Source organism: Pangasianodon hypophthalmus, chromosome 30 (assembly GCF_027358585.1).
Source record: "Pangasianodon hypophthalmus isolate fPanHyp1 chromosome 30, fPanHyp1.pri, whole genome shotgun sequence".
NCBI lineage: Eukaryota > Metazoa > Chordata > Actinopteri > Siluriformes > Pangasiidae > Pangasianodon > Pangasianodon hypophthalmus.
This window is the reverse complement of record NC_069739.1, coordinates 3,718,181-3,734,600: the sequence shown is the minus strand read 5'-3', so window position 1 is coordinate 3,734,600 and position 16,420 is coordinate 3,718,181. Positions and strand designations below refer to the sequence as shown.

Genomic DNA, 16,420 nt, shown 5'->3' with positions numbered 1-16,420 from the left:
AGAGTCTCCTGTTGAGCAACCGCACGTTCGTTCAACGTGAAAATGCATAGTGTTTGTGTTTATTAAATTAGATAGGTTTAAAAGAGTGTCTTTTGTTACTTATCACCTAAGGCTATTTTGAAGCATGACGTTTACTGACTATGACCTTATCTACCCTTTTCTAAATCCCTTTAATGCATCATTTTGAGTGGATGTGGATTTATGGTAACATTGTGCAGGATTAATGTAGAACAACACTGTCACAGCAAACTATAAATTAAAACTGTTTTTAGAGCTAATGTTTAAAAGATATTTAAAGGTGCATATCTCAAAGTAAAAGACCATGTATGAGCTCTGATTAGCATCATGTGAATAAGAATAAGTAAGCGATTGTAAGCTTGGGTAGGTAATGGATATGTGTGTGATACCGCGTGTCTGATCACACACACAACCCTTCACACACTTGGACAGCGTTTCCAGGAATGTGTCTGTTGCCGGATGTGGGACAGGGTCAGTGCTCAAGTTGGAACATATCCGTGCTAGTGTGTGTGTGTGGACTGTGAAGCAAATGCTTGGGAAGTCAGCAGATCTGTCAGTTACACTCAGTTCCCCTCAGGTTACACACACATGCCTAAAATCAGATTACTGTCCATGTTCCTTGTAAATATAGTAAGTACACATTCTCGGTCCTTAAGAGAACCAAACCACTTGGAGGAACAGCCAGTAGATCTATCTCCTCCTTTCCTTCTTGATGTTTCTCCATCTTCTTTTTGCACCTCTCTCTCTCTCTTTCTCGCAAATGGATCTATCAAAACATTCACTGTACCAAATATAGCGCACATTTTTGGCTGCGAAAATCTGGCAACCCGTCTGAACCTATGGACTGCGAGATTCCTGATGAGCCCGAGAGTCGAATAAAAAGCCTGGAGGACTTTCAGGACAATCCAGAGGCCACTGACTCCATCTGGTCCTGGGTAAAGTGCTGCATGAAGCTCCAAAAAAATAAATCCCCAAAAAATAAATCATTTCTGCAATAAAATGTTCAGTACAAACCAGTAATAATCTTTAAATGGGTCATCACAAAGCTAGATAGCTACTCAAAACCATTTTATGCTCAAATATATCAATAATAGAAAGAATGATATTCTTTGGTCTGATATTTTGGTGTGTGATTTGGTGTTTGTGAATCACTTAAACAGGGTTTTGTTGTTCTATTGTTGTGTTGACCGGCTAGCTAGGTTAGCTAATGTTAGTTATATTAGGCTGCTTGGGGTGGCAAGAGGACACGGTTTCCAAATTGCATACTCATGCACTTTTATTCATTTCTTGCACATGGTTTGAAATGGAGTGTCTAGGTGTAGTTTATATATCATGGATTCGTTTCTGATAATCTGTGGACGTAGAAAGCGAGTGTGTATCCAGCGTTGGAACACAGCAACACTGAAATCTGGACTCCACTTTAATTGATTAATTCATTTAATTGAGTATCATCTGATACTCAGGATTGATGCTACTGAGTATCAGATGATCGTCTGGAGATAATGAGCATTCCACTTGCCTGGCGGCGTGAGATAAGAGCAGAGCGTCAACATGGAGAGATGGCTCCAGAACACACACTCTTTGCATACTAGCATACTTTTCAGTGCAGTGATGGCTCTTTGTGATGTAAGATTTGAGGCTGGAAATCTAATATCCATCCAAAAAATCTACTATCTAATAACTTGGCAGTGTTGAGAGATTTAATTGTGCTCTATGCTAGCATATTTTGACACTAGCTTTTTAGCATTTTTGTATACTACCAATTTTTGTAGCCTCCATTATTGTATTAGCGTCCCACAATACTTGCATACTAGAATACTTGCATACATTTGCAAACTTGCTTACTTGTTGTAAGCATACTTATGCACTAAAATACCTGCATCTTAACACTGCATGCTTGTATACCTTGAAACTTTTTTCTAGGCCTGCACACGTGCATACTAGCATGCTTATGATATTGTAGTGTAGCACTGTGTGTGTTTTATTGTAGCGTAAAATCAGCTGGCCCACTGCTTTACTCACGCCAGCTCTCAGGAGCTTCATACCAGCGTCTCAGCCAGTGATAGCAGGAGATTCATACCAGAGTTGTAGCCAATTATGCAACAGGAATGACTCAACACCACACACACACACACACACACACACACACACATATACACATGCACAGGCTTCATTCAGAGTGTGTTATTTCTATTACTCATTTATTGGCCTTGTCCTCAGGCTACCGTTCACAAGATCCGTATCAGTCTAATCAGGATAAGCTGAGAAAATCCCGACTTGTTTTTTTGTCCTGACATCCTTATCGTTATTGCTAATTAAAAAGTCGATACACGCCGTATTTTCAGACCTTTAGATATGAGAAACTGATACATTATTCAGCGAATAATCTGATTTCCCATATGCGCTTTTGGATTGCATGAGTAAAAGTAACCTCTATCTTAATTTCCATATTTGTTTATGTTTGCATAAGGCTGAAATCAGGTCACTGATGGGCGTGGCCGACCACAAGGTTCTCCGTGATTCACTGGCAGAACAATATGTGCTGTCTGGCTGGATATTTGTGTTCCCTAAACCACAACACCAGGGAACAAGCATTTTAAATGACAGCTAATGCATGCTAGCTACGGAAAGGGTAAACTAGTGATTGGAGTAAACATAGTGAGTTTGCTAACACTTGGTAGCTATCTCACGTTACAAAAGCAAGACTTCCCAGATATTATCAAGTTCCCTTGATCTTAGTAGCCAATGTAACGTTAACATTTGTCGTATTTACTTCATTGGTTAGGGAGTTAATGCTAGCTAGCTAAATTCAAAATCGTTTCAATAACATTCACATCACTAGCTAGCACTTTAGCTATTGATAAAATTTAGGATATTTAGCTAGCTGGCTAGGTTAGCTAGTAGTGGTGGTTTGCGTCATAGGTTATAGACGTAGGTTATCAATTCATTTTTATTAGCTCAAGTTAGCTAGTTAGCTTGGCTGTTCTTCTCTTCTTCAGGAAGAGTGAGACGTTTGTGAAAAGACAAGTTAGCCATATCGTAAAATATTGACTGATAGCTACGTGTGTTGGCAGCCATGATGGTCATGATCTCGCCTCATGATCTCAAAGCCATGAGTCTGCCCTGATCCAGGTCCAATAAAGATGAAATTCTGACCTCAGAATGAAGGAGAATAAAGGGTTAAGTCTCTGAGGCTATACCTTTCCAAATTATTATTCAGTTATGTATCATACATCACATTGTTGAGTAACTTATTTAGCAACTCTCTAGCTTTTAAGTTTTAATCCATAATCAGTGAAGTTCAGTCATGCTATGAGACGAATGAGCTAAAATTTGATAACTATCAACAGCATGACAATTAAAAGTATTAGCGATGGAGTAAATTTGTTAGCTTTTGATGCATTGTGTTCACATTTATGGCTGGAAATCTGAGGAAATATAAATCACCTCCAAACAGATTATTATGAGATTGTTATCAATTTAACGTTAACTATTATGCAGATTTCTGTTCTAGACTTTGGGCCGTTTTCTATTTTCTCAATACAACATTTCTCTGGTGTTTGTTCACAGTTATTAAACAAAAACGTCTAAAATTAAGTAAAAGTTTTTTGTTTTGTTTTTTTCTGCATCATGCAAATTTTGTACATGTTGAAAATATTGTTTGTAATTCTAGTATTTTAGACCTGAATGTTAACAAATGGGTTAAAACATGTTTAATCCATTTTGCAACATGACAATTTATTTTTTAAAATTCAGATAAAATACAATTTTTACGTTATCTAAAGCATCTGGATGTGTTTTAAAATCATTTCTGCATGAAAGGGTTAAAACAGAGACTGTTTTAAATGTTCCTAATAGTTTCATGTGCTTCTAATAAACAATTTATCATTTTAGAAAAGTTTTAATGTTTTAATATTACGTGTTCGACGAGACTTTAAGAGACGAAGGTTCACGTTAAGATGTGAAAACTGGAAGCAGAGTGGAGGAATGCTGAACCTATGAACCTGAAACTCTTTCACGACTAACACAAGCTCCTTTTGTGTGTGTGTGTGTGTGTGTGTGTGTGTGTTTGTGTGTGTAACTGGATCTGTCTGGCAGGCCCTCTGATCACATAAAGTCCTAGTTAAATGTGTGTGCTGCTTGACCATGTCTGCAGATGAGATGTGTGTGTGTGTGTGTCTTTTTATAGAAGCTGTTTTATAGAGCATCAAAATAGTGTCAGGCTTAAGGCTGTCTTCTAAGTAGAAAATAATAATAATAATAATAATAATAATAATTATAATACTTATAATTAATAATAACATTTGGTGTTGTGCTGTTAAAGGAAAATAATCAACAGCGGTGCAGTAGGTTGCTATAGAAACGTACTGGAAACATGTTAGACCGAATCCATTGATATAAAACTGTAATTTGCCTTACAGCTAGAACTCTCTCAGATCTGCTGTTATAGAAATAAATCAATGCCTTCTAGCCAATCAGAATCAAGAATTCAACAGCGTTGTGATGTAAGATTCCATATTCGAGACCCACTTATAGACCCAATTATTCAAAAGATGACGGTTCCATCACTTTTGCAATTTCTAACAATATGAGCCTTGTTAAACCGTAAGTACAGTGTGTACAGTGACCACAACTGCGTGAAGTAACAACAGGACGTTACAGGCAAAGAAAAATAACTTACAGGTGTGAGTGTGTGTGTGTGTGTGTTGGGTTAACCATGTGATCCTCACTGTAACGGTGGAATGTATAATTCCGTGAAACTCCGCCTGTTTTGCTGGACCATGTACCTCAAAGTAACAATCTGCTTTGTTTACACACGGGAAAAGGTCACTTTGCACTGAAATGTAATAAGAATGTGAATTATGCTAATACGCTTACTAATACATGCAACAAAAAGATACAAGCGAAGCCAGAGAGCAGAATTCTTAATGGCTACGTTACATGCACATCAATATTCCGATATAAATCAGAATTTGGCGATATTCGATTCAGTATTGAGTCATTCATGTAACGCCAGAATCCGATTACCAGATTCAGATTAAGATGATAATCGGATTCCCCAAATTCCGATTCCCTTTCCTGGAATATGCCTGTTTTAATCTGAAATTTGTTGCATGTAAACACCTGGTTCATAAATCCACTGCAAGGAGATACATATTCATGCTCACTCCGCAAGGAATTGTGGGTGCTAACAGATGCTTGTGTGTGCAGGGTGTTAGGACAGCAACTCGGGCATAGTTACAACAACCGTGTGTACAGGAATATTCCGATGCCTTTACGCATATAAACATCGTATTCGGAATATGGCTGCAACCCGAGTATAGACCTTAATCAGAATTGATGTGCATGTAATGTAGCCAATCTGGTCAATCCTCAGGCAGTGCTTAAATGCGTTAAATAGAAGATTACAAGATTTAATAGCAGAATTCTTATTAGTACCCATCTACGAGCTGCGAAAATTACAGGAAAGTTTCATGTCACTAGAAAAAAAGTGCTCTAATTGTGAAAAAAAGTGCTCTAATTGTAACCTGGCTAGCTAGCTGATAGCCTTCTAGTTAATAGGTTCATTAGCAATTAGCGCAACTTACCCCTCTCAACTAAAGACCAACAGAGACCACAGGGTTGCTAAAACCCTCAGGACCTCTATCTATATTGGTTTCATGTCATGTAGATCATTTTATGCAGTTAGTATACTAGCATACTTGCATACTAGCTATGAGGCTTCATTCCATACTTGCATTGCTTACTTACTAACAAATTTGCATACTAGCCTACTTCAGTACTATCATATAAGCATAGTTGGTAGCACACTAACAGTACTTGCGTACTTAATAATTGCATACTTCAATACATGTATACTTGCACACTTGCATATTAGCATAGTTGTATAGTTGCATACTAGCATACAAAACACATTCGTACCTGTATTCTTTCACACTAGCATACTTGCACACCTTCTTACTAGCACACTTGCACACCTTCTTACTAGCACACTTATCTGCTTTTAAAACTTGCACACTTGCACACGTGCCTATTATCATACTATCATACATGCATACTATCATATTAGCATTGTTACATACAAGCACACTTACAGAATTGGCTACTAGCCCACCTGCATACTAGTATGCTAAAAAATTGCATACATAATAATACTAGTAGCATACCTGTACACTATAAATACTTGCACACTTGCATATTCTTGCATGTTCTTGCCTCATAGCATACATAACACATTCATACTTGCTTTCTTTCACACTAGCATACTTGCATACTAGCACACAAGCTTACAATTATATTTGCAATCCTAGTAGCATACTTACAGTTTTTTGCATACTTTTGCAAAAATTGCCATACTTAAATGCTAGATTATACTTGCGTACTTGATAGATCTGCATACTAGCAAACTAAGAGAACTGGCCACTAGCATACTTGCATGTTGAAACAATTGTTCGCCTACTAAATAGTTGCATGCTTAAATACTAGTATGCAAGCATCCATGCATACTAGCATACTATAATACATAATAATAATGCATACTGTGATTTTTTTCTCACTAGTATACTTGCACATTTGCACACTAGCATGCAAGCTTACTGGTAAATATTTGCATACTTGCATGCTATCATAGCAGCATACTTGCACACTTCCATACTGGTATAGATGCTTACTAGCATACTAACCAACTTGTATACTTTGCATACTAACACATTAGTAAAGTTGCAGATTTCCCAGTTTCTCTGTTAATTTATTGGAAACAGAGACGTAAACAAACACAAACACGAGTTTAGAAGAAGGCTCTTGTGTAAGTCAACATATTTATAAGTATTACAGGTTGTATATATTTGTACTTTTGGCCTTTACACCTCTTTCTCAACCGCTTCCTGTCTTTTTTTTTTTTTTTTTTTTTAAATATCCTCTCTCCAGGGAGACTAGTTTAAGCGGTGAGTGTGGCGCGTGAGGCAAAGAAGCGCTGCCATTGGTCAGCTCGATCACCTCATCTAACTGCTGGGCGGGAATTCGGGAGCTTTTTAAACCTCGCGCACGCACGCTCGAGGCGCGTGTTGGATTACACCTTCGGGGAGGGGGAGGGGGGGAGAAAATGACGGTTATGTCGTTTAAAAAAAAAAAAAAAAAAAAAAACAGAAACACTGATAATTTAAAACAACAACAACAATAATAATAACGAGTTTCACTTTAGTTTAACTATTTTAAATCGCTAAAATAATACTAATAAATGAAATAATTTAAAAAAAAAAAAGTTAGTCTGGTGGTGACGTGTCGAAAACCGTTGAAGGGAAAGGGGTGGAGCTGTGTAATTTGCTTGCTGAAATCTGATTGGTTGGCGGAGCTGGCTTATTTGCATCTGACGTCACCCTGCTGAGACGTCAACGACTCTGTGGAGTGGAAATAACCAACTCCATTCACAACACACACACCTCTGAATCATACACACAAAAAAACGGATTTATTTGTAAATTAAAGGTTTTATTTAATAAAAAAAAACATCTCAGTAGATAAAACGTCTCACTATGTGTCCGGTGTGGTCGAGGAGAGTGAAGAATAACTGATTTTGCTGTGTTGTCAGGACGCTTTAAACGTTAAAAGGTAAGCTTTTCTAAAATATTTGTGTCTGGCATTTTAAAAGAGGTATAGTCTTAAAATATAAATATCCTGTGATGAAAATACATGCATCTAAAATGTAACAAAGGTCTTAAAACCCCGTATGACATGCTTATAACCTGCTTAATACCAGAGTTTCCGTTTCAGAAACGAAAGTCATTCATCTAGTCAGATGATGTCTAATTATTGGCTGTGTCCCAATTTGACATCTAGTGCACTTAAAAGAAGGCATGAACCATTGTCTAATGCATGATGCACTGCCTTTATATACAGAATAAACATCTGAATACCAAAAAGGACGACCATAATGGACATATATAGGTCACTGTGTATAGTATAGGAGTCATTATTTCTCACTATGTAGGGTACTTATGTAGGGAATAATGCTCTTTTTAGGACACAGCCCTCATCTGTGTTATTGATGAGCGTCACCTGTAATCAGTTATCAGCTGTTTGGTCCAGACGAGTCTTCATCAGTGTATGTGATTCATCCTGGGGATCCTCCCTGTGTGTGTGTGTGTGTGTGTGTGTGAGAGAGAGAGAGAGAGAGAGAGAGAGAGAGAGAACCTCTGCCTTCTATCTGATGTTTATTGCAGTTATGACTTCAGGTTTTTGGATACCTGTAATAATCATTTCAGAGATGATGAAGATGCCGAGCAACAGATCTCACTGGCTGCTTTGTTTTAGAGCCCTGAAATTAGATACTACTAGTACTGCTACTGCTACTACTACTGCTAATACTACTACTACTACTAGTACTGCTACTACTACTGCTAATACTACTACTAGTACTGCTACTGCTACTGCTAATACTACTACTACTACTAGTACTGCTACTGCTACTGCTAGTACTGCTACTCCTACTACTACTGCTACTACTACTAATACTACTACTACTACTGCTACTGCTACTAATACTACTACTACTACTGCTACTACTACTGCTAATACTACTACTACTACTAGTACTGCTACTGCTACTGCTAGTACTGCTACTCCTACTACTACTGCTACTACTACTAATACTACTACTACTACTGCTACTGCTACTAATACTACTACTACTACTGCTACTACTACTGCTAATACTACTACTACTACTAGTACTGCTACTACTACTGCTAATACTACTACTACTACTAGTACTGCTACTGCTAATACTACTACTAGTACTGCTACTACTACTGCTAATACTACTACTACTAGTACTGCTACTGCTACTAGTACTGCTACTGCTACTACTGCTACTGCTAATACTACTACTACTACTAGTACTGCTACTCCTACTACAACTATTACTGCTACTAATACTACTCCTTCTAGTACTACTACGAGTAGTACTGCTATTCCTACTGCTACAACTCCTACCGCTACAAATGCTACTACTACTAATACTGCTACTCCTACTACTACTATTACTAATACTAATACTACTCCTTCTAGTACTACAATTGCTAGTAGTACTGCTACTACTACTACTACTGCTACTACTCCTACCACTACTACTACTCCTTCTAGCATTATTACTACTACAATTACTAGTAGTACTGCTACTCCTACTACTACTTCTACTACTACTACTACTGCTACTCCTACTATTACTATTGCTAATACTAATACTACTCCTTCTAGTACTACTACTACTATTACTAGTAGTACTGCTACTCCTCCTACTGCTACTCCTACTATTACTAGTACTGCTACTACTCCTACAACCTCTACTACTTCTCCTATTACTACTACTCCTACTGCTACTACTACTGGGTACTAGTATTTCTCAGGGTTTCTTTAACTTTCCTTATTCGTGTGAATGTTTTTGCGTGGAGTGTTTAAGCGCTTTCCAAACCTCTGATCTGAACCACGATTCGATCAGATATCATTCGACTCGTACCCACATACAGCAGCTAGACCCTGGTGAAGAGCAGACATGCAATGTAATGCTGTAGAGCAAAGATGCCTTCAAAAATAATGAAACTAAATGTTTCTACATTTAAAAAAAATACTATAAAGAGCAGTAAACAGTAATAAATGAAACAAAGCCAATATTTGGTGTGACGATCCTTCGCTTTAAAAAAAAAATAAAGCAGTATCTCAGGTGCAGTTTTATAAGGAAATGAGCTGGAAGTGTTACTGAGCATCTTGCAGAAGCAGCCACAGTTATTCTGGAGACTTTGACTGTCGACTCGCTTCTTATTTCTGCAGCGAAACCCAGCAGCCTTCATTATGTTTTTATCTGAAAAGTGTCTCTTATGGAATCTGCTGCTTTCTTTACTGACATACAAACATTTTTCTGTAACATTTCATTTTGTGCTGGAAAACTAATGTTTGGAATCTAAAATGGTTTTGTACTGAATCAGTAATGTAGAAGTCAGAAAATAAACATTTATAACAAAGTTTGTACTAAAAAAAAAAGGGGGGTGCCAAGACTTTTGCACAGTACTGTGTATATTTAAATCTATATGTGTTTTATATATATATGTCTTGAAAATGGTGAGAATGAGGGAGTGTGATGCTGCTTTCATGACACCTGGGAACTCGGAAAATCAGAGCGTTCACATTAGAGCGAATTCAGCCGTCTGCAGTCGGAAATAAAATGAATTTAAAAAATAAATAAATAAAATGACACACTGTAATTCGTCTACAGAAACTGGAATTACAGAGTTGTTTGGTTAGTGCTTAGTTTAATTTTAAAGTGGATGTGAAAAAAAAAACACTGTGAGACATTTTCAAATTGGTTAAACTTAGAAACTAAAGTTCACCTGCTGTTTTAAGAAAGTGAGTAAACTCAACTTACAATGGATTTACATTTAATTTTCTGACAACTTATAAACTTGGGCTCAGTGTCCAAATTGGAGTTAAAGGGAAGAAATAAGTTCATGTAACTTAATGGAGCGATCATGTTTCACAGTGAAGGAAAGAAAAATCTCACAGAAAGCGAATGAACATTTCATTTGTTAAAGTATCACGAAGCATTTAGCGATTTTAAACAGAAACAGAAACTCAAACACTGCTTAAAAACCCCCAATCACGCTGTCATTTCTTGCCTTTACTTTTCACTTTGAGCGCCGCCATGTTGAAATGACGTCACGGAAACGCGACTCGGAGGAGTCGCAGCTCTCAGAAGACTTTCCGAGTAGGAATTACGAGTTGGAATCGGAGCTGCTTTTCCAACAGGGAAATCAGAAACGTCTTGCGCCTTGCTGTGATGTTATTCGTGATAACGTGTACTCGATGAACGTTATTTCGTGTATGTCTATTATCAGCCGTTACAAAAAGTGGCTCCTCCACAAGTGTCTTGTTGCTATGCAATGCTAACACTAACACTGTTGTTATTTGACAATTTATTCTTATTCTTATTATTTTTTTTATTATTTTATTTATTTATTTACCAAACATGCAAACTAGCAGCTAATCTAGAAGTTACATTTGCGTTTCAACCAATCAGATTGCTTGCCTGGAACTTCCTGTTGTTAGTTGTGAATGAGCTGTTGCTATAGAAACGGTAACATATCAGAACCAGTGCATTAATATAAACCTGCAATACTGTCAGATCTGCTGTTAGAGAAAATTATTCGACACCTTCTGACCAATCAGAATCCAGAATTCAGCATTACTAGGCACTTATCCTCACCTCTGCAGTTGAGGTGTGTGTTAGAGGTGGAAACACTGCAGGACTGAGATTCCTGGTTATGCAAGCAGGACGTTTTGGACGTACCAAGAGGTCAGATGTCTTTGATGGACAGCAGTGACTGGTGTGAGTTTCGCTCCTGGTTTGTCAGCAGTCCGTAAATATCCTACGCTTACGCAGACAGACTTAAACGCACGATAAGGACATTCGACGCCTGTCAGACGTCCTTTTAATAACAGCATATGCACGCGCTGGTTTATTTCCATCCATTTTCCATACCATTTCTCCTCCACAGGGTCGTAGGGATCCTGGAGCCTATTCCAGGGTACTAGGGGTACAAGGCGGGGGACACTCTGGACGGGGTGCCAACCCATCGCAGGGCACAAAAACACACACACACACACACCCATTCACACACTACTGACAATTTGGAAATGAGCCAGTCAGCCTACAACATGTGTCTTTGGACTGGGGGAGGAAACCAGAGTACCTGGAGGAAACCACCGAAGCACAGGGAGAACGTGCAAACTCCACACACACAGGAAAGAGGTGGGAATCGAACCCCCAGCCCTGGAGGTGCGAGGCAAACATGCTAACCTCTAAGCCCCTTGCTAGTTTATTTACAGACAAAAAAAAAAATTATAAATGAAGCCACAATAAATTGTTTGTTCTGGAACAGGCCCAAAGTGAGCATTTTGATCCCTTCTGTAGGTATTTTAAAATCAAAAGGAAGCACAGACTGGATGGTGATGTGACCGCATTTCCAGGAATGATTCAGATCCCACAATAAACCCGAACCTCATCATCGTACACTTTCAGTTCTTGATTGAATTCACACCGTACTTTCCGAAACCGGGCGTGTTGAAATAGCGACGCTTTCTCTTCCTCTCACTTTAGCCAGGAGAACCTGTTATTATTAAAAAAAATCATTCTTCCTTTCCTGGAAAAAGGGTAGGGTGTTTTTCCCATACACACCAATCAAGATCTTTATTTCATTAATGAATCAGCTGATCATCTGTTAAATGGAACAGTTTAATGGGTGTTCAAAGATGATTACTGTGGATGCTGTAACCACAAGCTCAACAATCCTGTCCAGCTCTAGACCAGCCTCTGATTGGCTGGAAAAGGATCTCGCTTTGTGAGATTGTGAGTGGATCATAAGTGCAGGTAAAAAAAACACAGCTGGACTCTGGTGGAAGGATTAGAGGAGATCAGATGTTAACATGGATGAGCTGTTTTTTTTGTTTGTTTTTTTGTTTTGTATTTGTTTTGTTTTGTTTTTTTGGCATATTATATTTCTACTTCACTACTTCAAGTTTCTCCTGGATTCTGACCTTCAGATTTGTACTAATGCCAAAACAACAGTGCACAGCCTTGCCAAGACGTTGTTGTAGCAATAATAAATCCATGGCAAAGGTCGTGTTACTGCAAGCATGTGGTGTTTCTCTCGACCTCTGATTCAATAAAAATTCACACTCACCATATCTGAAAGAGTCTCTACTCTACTTTTGTGGAGAATGTCTTCTTAATTTAGATCTGCTCTTGGACCTTTGTTCGACTACACTGTACAGCCAAAAGTATGTAGACTCCTGACCATCACACCCATATGTGCTTATTGAACATCTCATTTAAGATTTATCCCCCTTTTCTATTATTATACACTGCACTGTTTGGGGAAGAACCACATAGGGGTGTGATGCTCAGGTGTCCGCAAACATTTGGCCAAATAGTGTATAAATAGATTAAAATATCATAGTAAATATGAACATTGAGGGTGCCAATATTTATGCTTTAGCTGTAGAATTTCTTACAGGAAACAAAAATCTGGAAAGATTTTCGCTTTCTCAGCTAAGGCAGCGGTCAAATAAAATTCTCTGGTCCAAAAAACGAATTCACTGAAGGGGAAAGGACGTGAGATGAAGGGGGGGGGGGGGGGGGGGGGAGTACATTTGATTTCTTTTTTCGTGAACTTTGACCTTGAGGTGAATTCGCTAGACTAGAAATGTACAATTATGCATTTCTGTCATTTATGCTGGAATTTCTGTGGTAAAATTCTAGGATTTTCTTTAGCAATGTTGCCACCTGGAACATCATGGGTTTGAGTATCTTATTGAAAGGTTTGAGAAACCTGTAATTTATTTGAAATATCATTTCAGATACTAACACGATGTTCATGATGTCGTTGTCGTTTATGAATGAACACACTCCTCTGTGTGTGTTGGTGAAAGTCTGAGTCTAATAAGCTAATGGAATAAACAAATTGTCGATAGATTGACTCGGACAGTTTTGCTAGGTTTTTCCTTATCAATGCTTTTGTTTGTGTGTGTGTGTGTGTGTGTGTGTAGAGTCAGACCATGAACTACGTGGGGCAGTTGGCAGGGCAGGTGTTTGTGCAGGTGAAGGAGCTGTACCGCGGCCTGAACCCGGCGACGCTCTCCGGCTGCATCGATGTCATCGTGGTGCGTCACCCCGACGGCTCCCTGCACTGCTCGCCCTTCCACGTCCGCTTCGGCAAGATGGGAGTGCTGCGCTCACGCGAGAAAGTGGTGAGCGACTGGATACATACATATCACTCTGTTCATGCTAATGCAATACTCACTGTATTTCACATCATTTCATACATGCAAATAACTCTAACAGTTTCACATGATAAATATTCAGGGTGGAGGTTAAGGTTAGGGGCGGGGTTAGGGTTTCAGACGTTTTAATTACTACGGAAACAAACGAAACGCAACCACATCATTTACATTAGTACGCATTTCTGATTAAATCACGTGCCAACACGGCAAAGTAATACGCTTCCACTGATATTCAGTGCACATCAGTTTATCAGTCGTAATTAACGTACTGTAGTAATGCTAATTCTAACTACTATAGAAATAAATCCTATTTTAGTGGACTGTCAAATGTTATCACAATAAATGATGCCACAGATGTTCTGCAATATTTTTTTGTAAATGACATACAATTTGATTTCACACAGTTCAGATCAATTTTACTGACAGAACCGACAGCAAGTGTATTTTTTGTTTACTCTAGATTTACCACTAGATTTCAGCCGTAGTGCAATTCTGGATAAAAATGAATGTGAAAACTTTGATATTTTGCAAGTTACACAAAAATAGCAAAAAAAAAAACGGGATAACCAAAATAGCAATGCGCTGGGATGCAATTTTCTGTTCGCATCGGTACAACAATACAGACCTAGCTGTAGCGCACAAGAATTTATTTAAGAGCAACTTTACACACTTAGACAGAGGGGATCCAGTAACGTGCTAGTGACTGTGACTAGACACGACATTAACATAAAAGTTACGTCGTAAAAGTCTCTTCTAGTTTCAGACGTTTAAAAAATTCACATTAGAAATAAACGTATGTGTCCAGGTGGACATCGAGGTGAACGGAGAGCCTGTGAGCCTGCACATGAAGCTGGGAGATAACGGCGAGGCTTTCTTCGTCACGGAGACCGAGAACGATCAGGTATGAAACGCCTCGACACTCCTCAACACTCCTCAACACACCTTAACACACTTTAACACTCCTCACATTCATTTCCACAGACGAGGAAATGATATCAGCCCCTGAGGCAGAACTGAGTCATGGCGCGGGTGCGAAACACTCGCAAACACAAAAAGGACGTGAGACACAGATGATGCAATGGCGTCACGTCATCAGCAGCATCCGTGTCTCTTCTAGTCCACTCACCTTCATGCTCTGGAATATTCTGTTCCCTATAAATCAGCTCTTTAACACAGAAAACACAACGGCTTTGCAATAATAACAAAAATATCATATCACGATACTTGTGAACAAAACAAAAGAAGATTAATAACACGTTTATTTATACCACAGCACAGCTGAATTCTCAAATCTGATTGGTCAGAAGGTGTGCATTATTTTCGCAGAACAGCACAGCTCGGAAAGTAGTTCCAGCTCTCACATGAACGACAGGTCTATATTAATGCGCTAGTTCTAATACGTTATCGTTTCTATAGCAACAGCTCATACACAGGAAGCGCCACATAATCTAATACTATTAATAAATAGATTTTAAAAGAGAGAGAGAGAGAGAGAGAGAGAGAGAGAGAGAGAGAGAGAGAGGGGCTGGTGAGGGAACGACTGTTTATCGTAGCTATAGCGTAAGTGAGAACAGGAACTAACTTGACGTTCCACAACAATAAATGTTAATTATAAACCGTTAAAATGCACAATGTTTAATAACTTAAACATTGTAATCATCAGCAAAGTCGCTGCGGTATAAGTGGAATAACGCTCTCCAGACTGCTGTTATATAAAAATAATCTTGTACGATGCATCTGGAGTGTGTTATTCCTTCCATAATTTATCATAATATCGATATTATTTTGTCATTTCCTTCAGCCCGAACATGCAAAATGTTTAGGCACCTTGTATTTTTATGGACCTGTTTGTCATTTTGTATTTGTATTTAAACTGCATCTCATTTCGTTGTGGGAAGCGTTTACGTGTTAACCTGCACAGCAAGGTTGAAAACACACACCCCGAGGAGCCAGCGTCGACAAAACAGGAAGACATCGTGCTGCGCTGTGGCTTTCAGGCAGTCAGCAGTAACACGGTTATTTTGCATTTCACAGAGCCTTTTATTAACTGATTCGATCTGAAACACACTCTGTATTCCTCTGTGCTGCACCACTCACATCTCAGATTGTGTTTTATAGTAAAAGGTTTAAGCAGCTCGCTGAAACTCACTGAAGTGTGACCTCAGGAGGAGTGTGGAGAAGTGTGTGTGCTTTGTTTTAGCTCATAGTTGGAAAAGCACTCTCGCTGTGTGAGAAAGGTTTAAGTAGGTCAAACGGGGACTCAGTACAGACCGTGTGTGTGTGTGTGTGTGTGTGTGTGTGTGTGTGTGTGTGTGTGTGTGTGTGTGTGTGGTCAGTAAATAGGGTGCCATCCTGCATATGTGCTAAACCCAAACACAGAAATAGTGTTTACAAAAAAAAATCTTAAAGCAACAGTCCAGCCAAAAGTTAAATGTATTTTAAGAAGAAATGGCACAATACAAGCAAAAAACTGTGAATTGAATATCAGAGAAAAAAAAAAAAAAAAAGGATTTGATCAGATCCCATAAGGAGTGGAAGAGATTAGTTTGGAAAAGTTTTTTTTTTTTTTTTT

At 38.6% G+C, this 16,420-nt stretch overlaps 1 protein-coding gene across 2 annotated transcripts in view; it reads left to right on the top strand.

The window, feature by feature from the left end:
* The first annotated feature begins 661 nt into the window (after positions 1-661).
* lpin1b (lipin 1b) overlaps positions 662-16,420 on the top strand; it is a 32,357-nt gene continuing 16,598 nt past the window's right edge. Inside the window, exons 1-3 of one of the 2 annotated variants that reach the window (XM_026917330.3) lie at positions 662-953; positions 13,615-13,815; positions 14,654-14,749. In XM_026917330.3, the coding sequence (XP_026773131.3) occupies positions 858-953; positions 13,615-13,815; positions 14,654-14,749 (393 nt within the window). In that variant the 5' untranslated portion in view covers positions 662-857. Of the gene's footprint in view, positions 954-7,231; positions 7,627-13,614; positions 13,816-14,653; positions 14,750-16,420 lie in introns of those variants that run through there. The other variant, XM_034301947.2, reaches the window with a different exon arrangement.